Source organism: Coturnix japonica, chromosome 2 (assembly GCF_001577835.2).
Source record: "Coturnix japonica isolate 7356 chromosome 2, Coturnix japonica 2.1, whole genome shotgun sequence".
Classification (NCBI taxonomy): domain Eukaryota; kingdom Metazoa; phylum Chordata; class Aves; order Galliformes; family Phasianidae; genus Coturnix; species Coturnix japonica.
In genome coordinates, this window is record NC_029517.1 from 122,339,942 (window position 1) to 122,354,131 (window position 14,190).

Sequence of the window (14,190 nt, forward strand, 5' to 3'; positions counted from 1 at the left end):
ACTTATTGTCAAAATGAGAGCTCCAGGTAAAACATCCATGGCAAAAAGAGAAAGTTTGACCCCATTTTTTGCTTGTGATGAAATATACATCCCATCATAAAGACAATGAACACAATGTGTTGCATTGACTGAATGCCTTCCAGCCCTCACAAACTCTGCCCTGTGTCTTCAGCCCCGGAGACACACGAGGTCAGGCTGGGCTCTGAGCACCCTGATGGAGCTGTAGGTGCTCATTGCAGGGTTCATTGCTGCACTAGATGCCCTTTAAAGGTCCCTATTAGTTACACAGTCAGTGCTATCAGCGCTCACACACCCAACCCCCCCCCCAAACCTTCCAACCCCCGGACGCACATCACAGCCCCGCCCCGCTGCAGTGATATCACTTCCCCCTCTCCTGGCCCGCGCTTCCTCCTCCGTGTTTCCACAGCAACGCGGCGCTCTGGGTCCCTGTCCGGTGCCGTGAGTAGTGGTCTCCGCTCGGCATTCAGGGCGGCCCTGCTGCTGTCTGGGGCTCAACCCGCCCTCGCTGTCCCTCGCGTTCCGCCTGTGCAGCCACCGGTGGGTCTGCTTGGCCGCGACGGGCCTGTTGAGCAAAGGAACTGCGTAGCCACGGTACAGAAGTTTGTTTGTTAGAACAGTCTCAAATACTTAATCGTTGTCTCATCGTTTTGCAGGTTGGTTCAGTGGGACCCATTGGCATCCAGAGATGTCAACCCCACCTTTGGCCGGGGCAGGGATGCCTCCTGGTGCATTCTCAGGAACGCAGGCTCAGGCAGCTAGAGAGGTCAATACAGCATCTCTCTGCCGTATCGGCCAGGAGACTGTGCAGGACATTGTGTTTCGAACCATGGAAATCTTCCAGTTACTGAGGAACATGCAGGTGAGAAAACTTCTGTTTTAATCTTAGTTTGGTGGTCACAGAATCACAGAATTGTAGGGGTTGGAAGGGACCTCTAGAGATCATCGAGTCCAACCCCCCTGCCAAAGCAGGTTCCCTACACCACATCACACAGGTAGGCGTCCAGGCGGGTCTTAAATATCTCCAGAGAAGGAGACTCCACCACCTCCCTGGGCAGCCTGTTCCAGTGCTCCGTCACCCTCACTGTAAAGAAGTTCTTCCGCACATTCGTGTGGAACTTCCTATGCTGAAGTTTCAGCCCATTACTTCTCGTATTTTCACTACTAAGTGACTACGTGCACACGGAGATCGATTGGGACATTAAATACATAACTAGGCTCAACTGCCTACAAAAAGGGGTTGGTTGGAGAGACATATACAACTCCAAGTACATTTGGCTGTTCATGTGTATTTAGTGAACATGGAGGATGTTCACAAATGCTGAATTGTCATTTCTACCACAGTAAATATATTCCAAATACACTTGATGTGTTTCCCTTTGACAAATAGTGAAGTGTATTTATATGACATTTATATATCTCTGTTTTTGTTAACCTCTAGGGAGTAATTTTGAAGGAGTTCTCACTGATCTTATAATGCTTTTGTGTTTTGATTCTCTGTAGTTGCCAAATGGTGTTACTTATCATACTGGAACTTACCAAGACAGACTGGGAAAACTACAGGAGCATCTCCGTCAGCTATCGATACTCTTCAGAAAGCTGAGATTAGTCTACGACAAATGTAATGAAAACTGTGCTGGACTTGATCCTATTCCCATAGAAGTGAGTATATTTCTTTATCTACAAATTACAGATCAGATTTCATTTGAAATCTTAGCTGTTTTCCTCAGGCTTCTTTGTGCACTCACCAGTTTTTTTCCTCTTGGGAAAAAAAGGCAGGGGAAGTTTTTCTTTAAGAGGTTGGTTTAGTGGAGTAAGTCCGTGGTGAAACAGTTGCAATAGTTGCAATTCTTTTTCCTCTTACTGACTTAGTATTTGGTGCTGTGAAGTTAACAGAATGCCTGCATCCTCATGTTTATGACAGGGTGAATGGAAGTGTCTCATCATTTCTTTTGATCCTCTTTCTTAAATTCCTATTTCAGATTTTCAGTGATATCATCAATCATGTTATCAATCAAGTTAGATGACTGACATTCTAACCTTAACGAATGTAGGCAGTCTTCTTTTTTACACAGTCGAATTACTTAATGGCTTTTTTCTGTTACTTAACTGACCTCTGGTTTCTAACTTATTAGTGGAATATATGTATGTTGCTCTTCCCTCCCTTTTAATTCTTTTTTTTTTACTACCAATTATTAGCCTTTGTAATGATACTACACTGATAAGACAGGCAGTTATTCTGTGGCTTATGATCTAATTATGTAGCAATTCATAGAATCATGGAATCCTTAGAGTTGGAAGGTGCCTCTGAAGGCCATCTAGTCCAGTTCCCCTGCAATGAACAGGGATATGCACAGGTAGATCAGGATGCCCAGGGCCATATTCAGCCTTACCTTGAATGTCACCAGTGATGGGGCATTAACCACATCCCTGGGTGACATGTTCCAGTTCCTTATCACCTGCACTGTAAAATACTTTTTCTGTATATCTAACCTAAATCTACTGTCTTTGTGCTTTAAGTCGTTTCCCCTTCTTCTGTTACCACAGACCCTGCTAAAGAGTCTGTCCCCTTCTTTCCTGTATCTCCCCTTTAGATACCAAAAGGCTTCTATCTGATCACCTTGTAGCCTTCTCTTCTCCAGGCCAAACAGCCCCAGCTCTTTGTTGCTCTTTAAATATATATACATCCATACCTCCTCAGCCTTTCTTCTTCCCTGACATTTTGAACATCCCTGCTGCTAATGAGTGACAGTGCTGTCATTGCACTTTATTCTGAGTAGTCAGTAGTAAATGCTAAGTTAGATACCCACTTCAGTAGTTATTTTAAGATACAAGAAGATAATTCCTTACTTTCTATGAGACAGCATTGGGATAGATGTCTGTGCACATCATCTGTAGTATAACAAATGGTGTGCAGCAGTTAGTTGCATTATATCAGCAACCTGTTCCCTGACTTTTGAACTGTCTTGCTCATTTGCATCACTTAATAGTATTTCATTTGTAACATGTATGTGATCAAGGGTGTATTTTTGCTCTCATCTTTGACTTTTCTCACTTTAGGACAGAAAATTCAACAGACTCCACGTGTGTATGTTATGGTTAAATTGTATGTATGTTATAATTAGTACAGGAACATACATTAATATTCATTTAGAAATTCTTTACTGAAGACTTTGACTTCTCAAAAGCTTACCAAATAAAATGCAGTGCATTATGTGCTTGAGGAGATTACAGTGGAAAATCCCTATGGAGAAACTCCTATTAGATAACTTTGGGCCTGATCTTAATAACAGCTAAACAGAAGACCAATAAAATAGTAAGTCATAATTAGGGTATTAACCAAGTATTTAATCTCCATGTGTAAAGTCTGTCATAAATTATGGCTAGTACATCACTGAGATACTTGATAATACTGATAACTTCACGTTTGTGTGATTTCATAGTTTGGAGTAGTAAACTTTAAAATCACAGTCTACAGAGTTCAAGAATACAAGGATTACCTGCGATTAACCTTTTAAAATGTTGATACTGAGCTCTGCCTGCAGTCTAGGAATGGCAATACGTGGTATCGTGTCTTTCTGAAGCACAGAACTGACTGAAGCCCTTGTGAGACTGTTGGTTTTGTGGTGATGAAGTACGTCCATCTGCACTTCTTTCTGTTCAGGAAGTTTGAACCTTTAAAGGAAACTGTTAGTACCTCTCCTTTCCAGGCTTTTCTTTTGGTTTTTTCTTCTTGTGTTTGCCATCCCTGGTTGTGTTTAAGAGCCGTTTGGATGTGGTGCTCAGGGATATGATTTAGCAGAGGGCTGTTAAAGTTAGGGTACTAAGGTTAGGCTGCGGTTGGACTTGATGATCTTCAAGGTCTTTTCCAACTTGGGTAATTCTATGATTCTATGGTTCTTTTTAAAAGCTGCATTTATTTATTTGTTTGTTTGTTTGTCTTCTTAGCAACTTATTCCATATGTTGAAGAAGATGGCTCTAAGCATGATGATCGTGGTGCTGCTAGTCAGCTTCGTTTCGCTAGTGAAGAGAGAAGGGAAATCATGGAAGTAAATAAGGTAAGGAAGTGGAAATTAATATGTGTAAAATAGAAAATGTCACTTCGACATTACAAAGCCTAGATTTCTAGACAGCTGTACTAAAGGCCATATATGTGATGACTGCTGTCAAACTTCTTGCATGTAACTATTTAAAATTACTTTTGATGAACAGTTCTTTTTAGCTGTAGTACTGACTGCTGTAGGTTTTAGGTACCGTAACAATTTTAACTTATGACTCTTTTTAAAGCAGTGTGTATTCTTCTGAGTATTCACAGAATCATGGAATAGCTTTGCATGGAAGGGACTTAAGAGGTCATCCACTTGCAGTCCTCCTGCCATGGGCAGGGCTGCCACCTGCTAGATTAGGCTGCCCAGGGCCCTATTCAGTCTGGCCTGTATGGAAGGGGTATCCACAGCTTCTTTGGGCAATCTGTGTCAGTGCCTCACTACTCTCTGAGTTAAGAATTTCTTTATAACATCTAACCTAGTCTTTTCCTTTTTAGCTTAAAGGTATTCCCCCTTGTTCTGTCACTATTAGACTGGGTAGAAAAGTCAGGCTTCTTCCTGTTTGTATGCTCCTTTGGAGTACTGGAAGGGAGTGAGGTCTCCTCAGAGCTTCTCTTCTCCAAGCTAAACAAACCCATCTCCCTCAGCCTTTCTTCATAGTGGAGGTACTTTGATCATCTTTGTGGACCTGTTCCTACAATTCTCCATGCTTCCTGTGCTGGGGGCCCCAGGCCTGAGTGCAAACTCCAAATGGGGCCTTATTATGGCAAAGTAGAGGGGGACAAACAATATTTTATATTGAGGTCGTGGTTAGCCCAGTAGATATTGCCTAATACAGTAGGTATTGCCTAATACAGATGGAGATAATGTACCTTACTTGACTTCTAAGTTTACATTAGTCTAGTGCATTAATAAATGGATATAAAACATCAGATATGTAAATATTATCTCAATTATGATGTGTGTTGGGAGAGGATTTTCTGGGCTACTTTCAGCATTTATTGAATCTTGGCATGTTCAGAAAAAAATATACCATATGATAAAGATGCTGATAGATTTTCAGTTTGAGTGGTAGTACACAATTGAGTACAATTAATATAGACAGATATAAATCTAAAAATAAATGTGCTGTAGTGAATGATAATATATCATCGAGATTAAATATAAGTAGTTTTAACAGATCATAACATTAAACATTGTTTCTGCCATCTGTAAAGTACAAAGATAGGATTAACTAAGTATTTGTGTGCTAGTAATATCTGTAAGTGCTTGGTAAAAAGCAAGTGTAATCTACAAAAAGAACTGAACAAAGGAAGTGAGTGTCTCAAATATTGATTTTTGGAGAGAATTATCACTGGATTTACAGCTTTTGGGGTTTTTTTTCCCCAATATTTGCATTTGTCTTCAACAATTAAAGATGTATCAAATTCTTCAGAACCCATTTATCTAGAAAAAATCATGCATATCATACAGGCAAAAAAGGGTACTGTGTGAATTTGGGGAAAAGCAGTTGTCTGCGTTGCTGTTGTATTCTTTTTGTTCAGTGCCGATGTAGCAGGGTAGTGTGGTAGTGTGCATTATGTTTTATGTAATGTTGCACTGGGAATTTATGCACATTTATTTGCAATCTTTAAGTGCTAATAAGCTTAACTGTCCATATTTGATCTGTTTTTGATAGTTTTATGACATGTTTTGCCCTTGTTGTTGTACTTGTATGCTAATGTGTTTTTAAACCTCCCTGGCGTGATCTTGTGAAGTGAATTTCATAAATGTTTATGATGAGTTTTAAATCTTAAGAAGGTTAATGATGTTACAGGAGCATTAGTAGTAAATCTGTAATTAAAAATGTATTCAAGCTATCACATAAATGTGGACTGAAGTCCAGTATTTCCATGTTAAGTGCCTAAACATAATTTTCAGCAGTAAATTTTAGGAAGATAGTTGAACATTCTCTAGTATTTTTGTGTACAAATGCAAATGTGCTGCAAGGGAAATTGAAGCCTCTTGGTTTTCCAGCTGCACTTTAAATTTTCTTTGATTTTCTTTTTCCAATCTCAAAGTTCAAATTGTAACATACTGCAGGTTGGGAAATGCAGTCAGGTTTTTTATCACTAGAAATAAAGCAAACAGTGTTTTCACACAGAAAAAATAAAATTAAAAAAAATAAAAATGGGTAGAGTCTTATTAATCTAATTTCTGATGCTGGTTGCTGAACTTAAATAGCCTTCGCTGTTCCTTTACCAGCACTCCTGTTCGCTTTTCAGTCCTCTGTTATTGTAACATTCATCTCCAATTCAATTTTGCTTAATTTCTTCCAGCAAAATTTCAGTTATATGAAGCATTGGTGAAAATGCTGGGACATGAAAACCAATTGACAGATGAAGAAGCTTTTTACATTCTTTACTCTCTATCTTTTCTCCCTTCAGCTGGTTGTCCTGATCTCATCTCTCTCCATTTGCTTTGGTAAACAGTATCTTTTTGGACTTTCACGTTACTTGTACTAAAAAGGCATTACTGCATAACCCAGTGCTTTGGCACTATTGGGACTTCTGAATTGTTGGGCCTTCCATGGCTTGCTTAAGTCCTTACTTGACTTCCCAGGCAGTCCGATCTTTCTAGAACTCTAACCGTCTTCTAGCAAGAAGCACAAACAAATGTAGTAGATAATTATAAAGGTTTGTTTTGTGTGTACACAAAGACTTAATGTGCTTTCGGGAACCACTGACTTGAAACTGTATGATTTTGATTTGCTTCAGCAGTTGTCTGGGAAGAGAGGGGCAGCCTCACTTGAGGAAGTGGGAACAATCCCATATTTCCTTTACTTATTCACTCTTAGGGTAGAAGAACTTATTGATGTAGCAGAGTTCCAAAACATGGTGATATATCAGTTTAACACGGTGACATCTTATTTATTTAATCTGCTATATTAGACTTAACTTTTAGGTCAGATTATTTAATGTCCTGATATTGGCTAAGAAGGACTTGCCCATTAGTTAAAAGTATTGATCGGTTTATGAGGTAATGAATTTCTGTCCTGGCAATTCAATAATATCTAGCAACTGTAAGTTTAAATGAAACCTATTAGATTTAAATTGAAAGGGTCGTTAGCTATACAAGAAGTTACTAAACAATGCTTATAACTGTGCACCACTATTATAAGAAAAACAAGCATATAGTTGGTACCCACTAACTTCTGCACTTCCCACAGCTGCTGGATATTCCTTTACAATAAAATTGTACAGTGGCTTTGGAAGGAGTGATAAAGGTCATCCAGTTCCAACCCCCTGCCAAGGGCAGGGCTGCCACTTGCTAGGACCAGGCTGCCCAGGGACCCATCCAGGCTGGCCCTGAATGCCTTCATGGATGATAGCTTCATCGGGCAGCCTGTGCTAGTGCCTCGTCATTCTCTGAGTAAAGAATTTCTTACTAACATCTAATCTATTTTTTAGGAATGGAGCAAATGCAGCTTTGGGGTTTTTTTTAGATACTGCAGGTCAGGTTTAAAATGAAGCACTTAGGAAAACCATTGTGTAATTAATGGTCTGAATACATGTGGCTAAAAATGAAAAGATGTGAAATACTACTGAGACATTTCAGGTGACACTTTTGAAAATAATCATGTTTGATGTTCTTAATTAATCTTTGCTAGCTGGTTAACAGTGATGTTGCTAAGAGTGGGAAAGACAATCTGCAGCCTTTTGAGTTAAGTTGCTATGAATTTAGCTCAGGGCTTTTTTGATAATGAAACCCTTGTGCACTGGAACCAATGTTGTTTTGTGGAGTAGTCCTTTAATATGACAGCAGTTTGCAACTACCCTATCTCTTTGGGAAAGAATTTTGCCTGAAAACTACTTCTGCTCATGCTAGAAACTTGATTTCTTTTAAAACTATCTATCACTGTATTGGCACGTATTTATTATTTTGTATTGATGGAATCTTTTAACCCCAGATATGAGTGTGTACCAAGTAACACTTTAACAAGAGATGAAGAATTGTTTCTTTAGATACTGTCTCAGCACATCTTTGCCTGCACTGAGCATGTTTTCCTTTGTTTTGGATACCCAAAGTGTCTGTCTGCAAGAATGGAGAATTTAGGCTCAGTGTCTAGTTCAATCCCTACCTCAAAGCAGGGCCAACTATTATACATCCAGTTACTGAGGTAGCTTTGTGAATTTTTCTTTACTGTCCCTCTTCCTTTTGCTGTGCACATTCAAGAAGAGTCTAACTTTGTCTTTTCTAAAATCTTCATTAAGTTGTTTAATTACTGTGAAGTAAATATTAAACTGTTTTATTAAAACTCTTATTTCTCTTTGAGCAACAGAGCAATGGATACATGACTGCTGTCTGACTCAGAACGTGTAGCATGTTGAGCGTGGAGTGGAGCACAGGCTGTCACTGGTGTCCCTGCTGTTGTCAGGAGCATGAGCAATATTCCTACTCACTCTACAGCCAGGAGAGAGGCTGAAAACTCAATTTCTCATTTCCAGCAAGGGTAGAACAGATGTCTGAGAACAAGATCAGAAAAAATTGCAGAAAACGAATAATGAATACATTATATTTAATTGCCCTGAAGTTAGTGGGTTAACAACGAATACTCTTTTAAACCATTTGAAAAATATATAAGTAGCCATATGTGTGTACTTATTATGATAGAAAGTGTTTTTAGTATGAATTGAATAGCCATAATTTAGAAGATCACCTGAAACCTTTAAGAGAGTTGGAGCAAAATACTGATTCATTTTTTCTCTTACAGCTTTTTTCTGCCCTTTACACATAATGTTGCAAGTCTTTTGACTTCAAAACTGTTTTCCCACCTCCTCACCTTAGAGATTTCATTTTGAAGGGCTCTTTTAAAAAAAGTCTCTGACAAAGCTGGTATAAACTATGGCTGGCATCGTGTTTTTTATCATTAAGCAGAAGAGATGCCTTTAAAGCACAAGCACATACGTTTGATGTCTTTACAGGCATCAACTGCAGTCTTACTCTTGCACATCATTATCTTAGGCTGAAGAAGAGAATTTTAACAAATAAATTAACTGCAGAATAATGACTCATAGTGATGTTTAGGTTTTAAAATGTGAAAGATAACTGAACTTAATATGAAGAGAGAAGTGGGATCAGCACACAAAGGAAAGTTTTGATACAGCTCTGATAGAAGTTTGTAGATTGGTCTAGACACATTTGATTTCAAATGAAATGAATGTGAACCAAAAATGAGTTTAAGTCAGAAATGGATTTCGGTCAAAGCTGAAATTACTGCATCTCACTGAATCCAAATCTGTACAAAACACATCAGGCTCTTTACTGTGCATTCCTTGAAAGATGGGTGCTGTCTGGGTGAATATTATGGTTCTCCCTCTTTTTTTCACCTACTGCTTTTTGAGCTTATATGCGTGTTTTCAAAACTGCTCTACCTGACCTAAGCCTACTGAGGTCCATATTGCAGCTGAAGGGTGTAATCCATGTCAACTGCCTCATATTGGCACTAGTATTTGCAGCATAAGTGCTGAGCAAAGTGGAAAGGTAATCATGCTGGAAATAAGTACTGCTTAAGAAAGCCCCTCAGGATTGTTTTTTTTGTCAGATCACTTTTCTGATAGAGGGTGAACAACAGAAATGTGCCTGTTAGGTATAAGGTGAATGTCCCTAAGTTAAATTCATTGCAAACTACCTCATGTATGAGAATTTTCATGTGTTGCCTTAAAACAGATAAAGGCAGAAGCTGTAGCATTTATGTAGGATGAAGTGCCTTTTCTTGTTTCATACAACCATTAATCTTGAGAAACAGTCCAGAGTTCAACTAAGTCATTTCAGGAGAAGGAGGAAGGAGTGGGAGACAACTTGCAAGCAATCTGTTCGAACGAAAATTTGTCAGAAGTGCAGAAGATTCTTTCAGAACTTGTGTGTTTCCCAAGAAGGCCATTTTGCCTCTCTTTCCACAGTGAAGTGGAGGTGTTCTTACTGGGTAAGGTTAAAGGTGCCAGCCTAGGACATGCTAATTATATGCCATGATCTTTGCTACCAGGCTGTGACAGACAGTGGCCCAGACTGCGTAGACTGCTAACAAAGATCTCTACATGCTTTTCGGCTAGAATTCTGTGCTCTCTGAAGTGGAGGTTGGCCCCCTTGCCATGTTTCCTTATCTGTTGCAAACCAGAGATGGTGCTTTATTTTTTTGGTTTTTTTTTGGTTTTTTTTTGTCTCTGAAAAAGTAGAATAGAAGAGCTAAGAAAATAAAACACCAAAGAAAAGGACTAAAAATTATCTTCAGATAGATATACTAAAAATTACGTTACTCTTCTCTTTACAGACACTTAGAAATCAAATGGAATCCAGTTTGAGGGTTCACTTGTCTAGTGTAAAGATCAAGAAATTTTCTGTTTCATAATAGTTGCACAGGAAATAAAAATTATTGTCTTATAGAACGAATCTTTTGGCTGTAACTTCTGTAAGGTTCGTAGGGGCATATCTACATAAAAATGTGTAACAGTACAGTTAGAAAGGGATGGAAAGAAAACAGTCTGCAGCATCAGAGGTTAATGGTTCTTCTTTGTCTAACACGTAATCATCACTGACTATTCAGCCTTCATTTCTCTTGGTGAAGGCTTTGGAAAATAGTGAGCTGACATGCCCTGAGTATCAGTGAGTGACAGTTTACATTAAGCTAGTTGTTTTGATATTACATTTCTTGGTTTCTCTGAGATTAAATATTGAGGGTGGCAAATGGAAATACATTTTTAAATGCCACAGGTATGAACGTGCTTGTTTATCTCATCTCTCGTACTCTGTAAAGCATCAAGTTCCTATGTCATTATGTTTTGTAGGGGAACAAAATTATGTCATTTAAATATTGTCATAGCTACATTCTTCTCTCAGTTCTCTCTCTTGTCTTTTGGAATGGAATCCTTGCTCTTTGAATGGCAGAAAGTCTTTCCTGTGCTTTGGCTTTACATAGAAATCTGGACTGCCCTCATGAATTCGATCTCTGCTATAGGGAGGTTGACTTTTTATCAAATGTGAATGAAATGAAGGGCATGGGTTTGTTATTAACAATACACAGTAACTTCTTGGCAGCTTTGATTTGAGCAGGAAAATGAATAGATTGGATAATGTGTGTGTATTTCTGTGAAACATGAATGGTTAGGAATATTCTGCTTTGGTTTAATGCACTGATCTTCTGTAGACATAATTTTTAAGTTCTGGTTACTCAAACGAAAGTGAATTTTCTACTCTTCTGTCCCTTCAGATGTTTCTGCAGTTCACAAAAGCAAGTACACAGTTTGAAAGAATTCAGCATAGCTGGGAAGACAGCATCACTTAGCTCATCAGAATTGACCGACGTAGGCAGAAGGTGTAGAAAGGCTTGATTGACTTTGTGTTTTTTCAGACTTTGACTTTTAATACCTCACTTCTCTGAGCACTCAACTTATACAGTGCATATTAGCATAAATTTAGCTTAGCTGTTCCCTGAGCCCCTCTGCTCTCAAATTTCAGTTCCTTCTCTTTGCATCAAGTGCTGTCTTATGGACTTTGGTCAGAGGGGCCAATGGCCACAAGGTTGCTCTTGTTGGAGGGATCAGGTGTTTTGATAAAAGACTGCTGTGAAAAGAAATAGCACTCCTCTCTAACAAAGGTCTTTAACTTCTGAGTCTTTCTTGTATTTTAGGAGTGTGCTTTAAAGAAGATGTATTATCTAATATTGCTCACAGACAGCTGACAAAAGGATACATACAGCATTTCATAACAGTAACTTTTCTTGAAATTCTGAGTGTACTGTATCAACTGATGACAAAAATCTTCTCATAAAATCTTCCCACAGAAACTGAAGCTGAAGAATCAGCAACTGAAGCAGATCATGGATCAGTTACGGAATCTCATTTGGGACATAAATGCCATGTTGGCAATGAGGAACTGAACAAGCAAAATTGAACTTCATAATCAGAAAATATGCAAATATGTTCGAATACACTTCATTTTAAGAATAAACATCGTTTCCTACAACGATCTGGAAGCAGTACCTGAAATATCTTCAAGTTTAAAATGATTTTTTTTGTGTATGTGTGATAACTTAAATGGTGTTGGCTTTGTTTTCATAAAAGAGTCATCCTGCAGAGTGTACCTGACCAATTTGCTTTGGTTGATTGTAATACGTTTTGTAACTTAAAGTAATAATTTGGATTGCTATGCAAGTTGGATCTGTGTAAAATAAGCATTTCTGGATTTTTTTAGTAATACATTAAAATACATTTTAAGTATATAATCTACTTGCATTCAGTCTGCAGTGTAAACTACCTGTACAGAATGGGAAAGTTGCAGCACAGAAAAGTAGCTTCAATAAACTACAGAACTGCAATAAATTATCAGATCTTGTGATGCAATATATGTTTTCCTATTGTAGGAACATGAATTACAAGGTACTGCACCTTGTAAGTTCATCTTATCCTATCATTGTTATGTTGGTAGCATTAGATAAATCAGAGCAAAATCAAAACCTACATTAAAATTACTCATCTTCTCATGGATATTATTAAGTCATTTGAAATGAAGAGTGTCTGCAATATATCCTCGACCTTAGCTCCTTCTGTAACTGTATGTTACCATCTCTTGAACACTGCTCCAACTGTTGTCTGTCCAGTATTCTTGTAGCATTCTGTGTGGTTGCAGTACTTTGATTTTGTGCAGTTTTCATTAACTCTCCTCCTGTGAATTCTGGTCCCAAAAAACTTTGGAGTGCGTGAGTAGTTTATTATTATCTTCAGTTATTCTGTCAACTTTCATCTTTTATTGTTCTACTCTCGTTCTCTTATTGTCCATAGATGCTGTAAGTGCGCTGTATATCTCTTTACAGATTAATGAATATCTAAAGTAATACTGTTTCAATCCAAACCCTTATGGCAATTGATTTTTAATACAAGCTGAAAACTGACCATTCTCATGACTTGCTTCATGCACACAGCTTTAAATTCTCATTCCACACCCGATTAGATTCCTTAATAGTTACATTTAGAAGGTTTGCCCAGACCCTTCTAAAGAGCCCACTTAAATAATATTCTTCTACAAGATGTGTGGGTTTGGTACTGAATTCTTACCAACTAGACAAGCGTTGCTTTAAAAATGTTAGACTTATCTGTTCTGTCAGAATTTGGGTTTCTAATAATTTCAACCAGCTTGTTTACTCCTTCAGGTAAAAATCACTCACATGCAATGAGTCTTATCAGCTATAAACACTATGTCTGATTACCTGGTTAATAATATACAACTTTATCCTGTCATTAAGTACAATTAGGTACAAACTTTTATTAATTTGCTTGAAGGCTTTAGATCTAATAGATGAAGGGGTGTCCAGTCTTGCCTGTGTCGTTGCAGATGAACACACTTTAAGAATGTTTTGTTGGTTGCATAGTGTTAAACGTACTAGTTGCCCATGACAAATGCCAGGTGCAAGTGGATCTCCAAATACCTAACAAGTAAGGTCTGTCATGTTTCACCCTTATTACAAATGGAAGAGTGAATAGCTTGCACAGTGGCAACGCTGGCAGCAGAACTGTTCATTGTCCACTTAGCTTAACCACTATAACACTTTCTTTTTGTCAGAAATGATGTCTGATTTTGTCAGCTATGAGAGATGCTGTTTATAAGTAAAGCAAAAAAAAAACCAACAAAACAGGTTACATTTTCAAAGAAAGCCTTTAAAAAGGGAGTAAGGGTTTCTGCTAGAGATTTTCTTGTTCTTTAAGATGCAGGTATGTTTTTGTATGTGCTAATAACAGTTTAACAGTGAGGTAAATTTCTTGGTATTGGTATTGCCCTCTTCCAGTACCTGAAAGGTTCTTACAGTGAGAGTGGGGCAGGTCTCTTCTCACTAGTGACAAGTGAGAAGACAGGACAAGGGGAAATGGCCTCAAGTTGTGCCAGGGCAAGTTTAGGCTGGATATTAGGAAGAACTTCTTTACAGAAAGGGTAGTTAAGTACTGGAATAGGCTCCCCAGGGAGGTGGTTGAATCGCCATCCCTGGTTGTGTTTAAGAGCCGTTTGGATGTGGTGCTCAGGGATATGATTTAGTGTAGGATTGTTAGAGTTAGGGTACTGGTTAGGCTGTGGTTGGACTTGATGATCTTCAAGGTC

At 38.4% G+C, this 14,190-nt stretch overlaps 1 protein-coding gene across 2 annotated transcripts; it reads left to right on the forward strand.

Moving 5' to 3' along the window:
• Positions 1-373: 373 nt before the first annotated feature.
• Positions 374-12,991, forward strand: MED30 (mediator complex subunit 30). Of its 2 annotated transcripts, none has more exons than XM_015856231.2 (5): positions 374-558; positions 675-880; positions 1,522-1,680; positions 3,967-4,077; positions 11,885-12,991. In XM_015856231.2, exons 2-5 carry the CDS (start codon positions 707-709, stop codon positions 11,978-11,980), a joined length of 540 nt encoding a protein of 179 aa, XP_015711717.1. In that variant the 5' UTR covers positions 374-558; positions 675-706; the 3' UTR covers positions 11,981-12,991. The 2 variants fall into 2 exon arrangements, with proteins under 2 accessions (XP_015711717.1, XP_032298781.1); XM_032442890.1 differs by having other exon boundaries at positions 393-459.
• Positions 12,992-14,190: the final 1,199 nt, after the last annotated feature.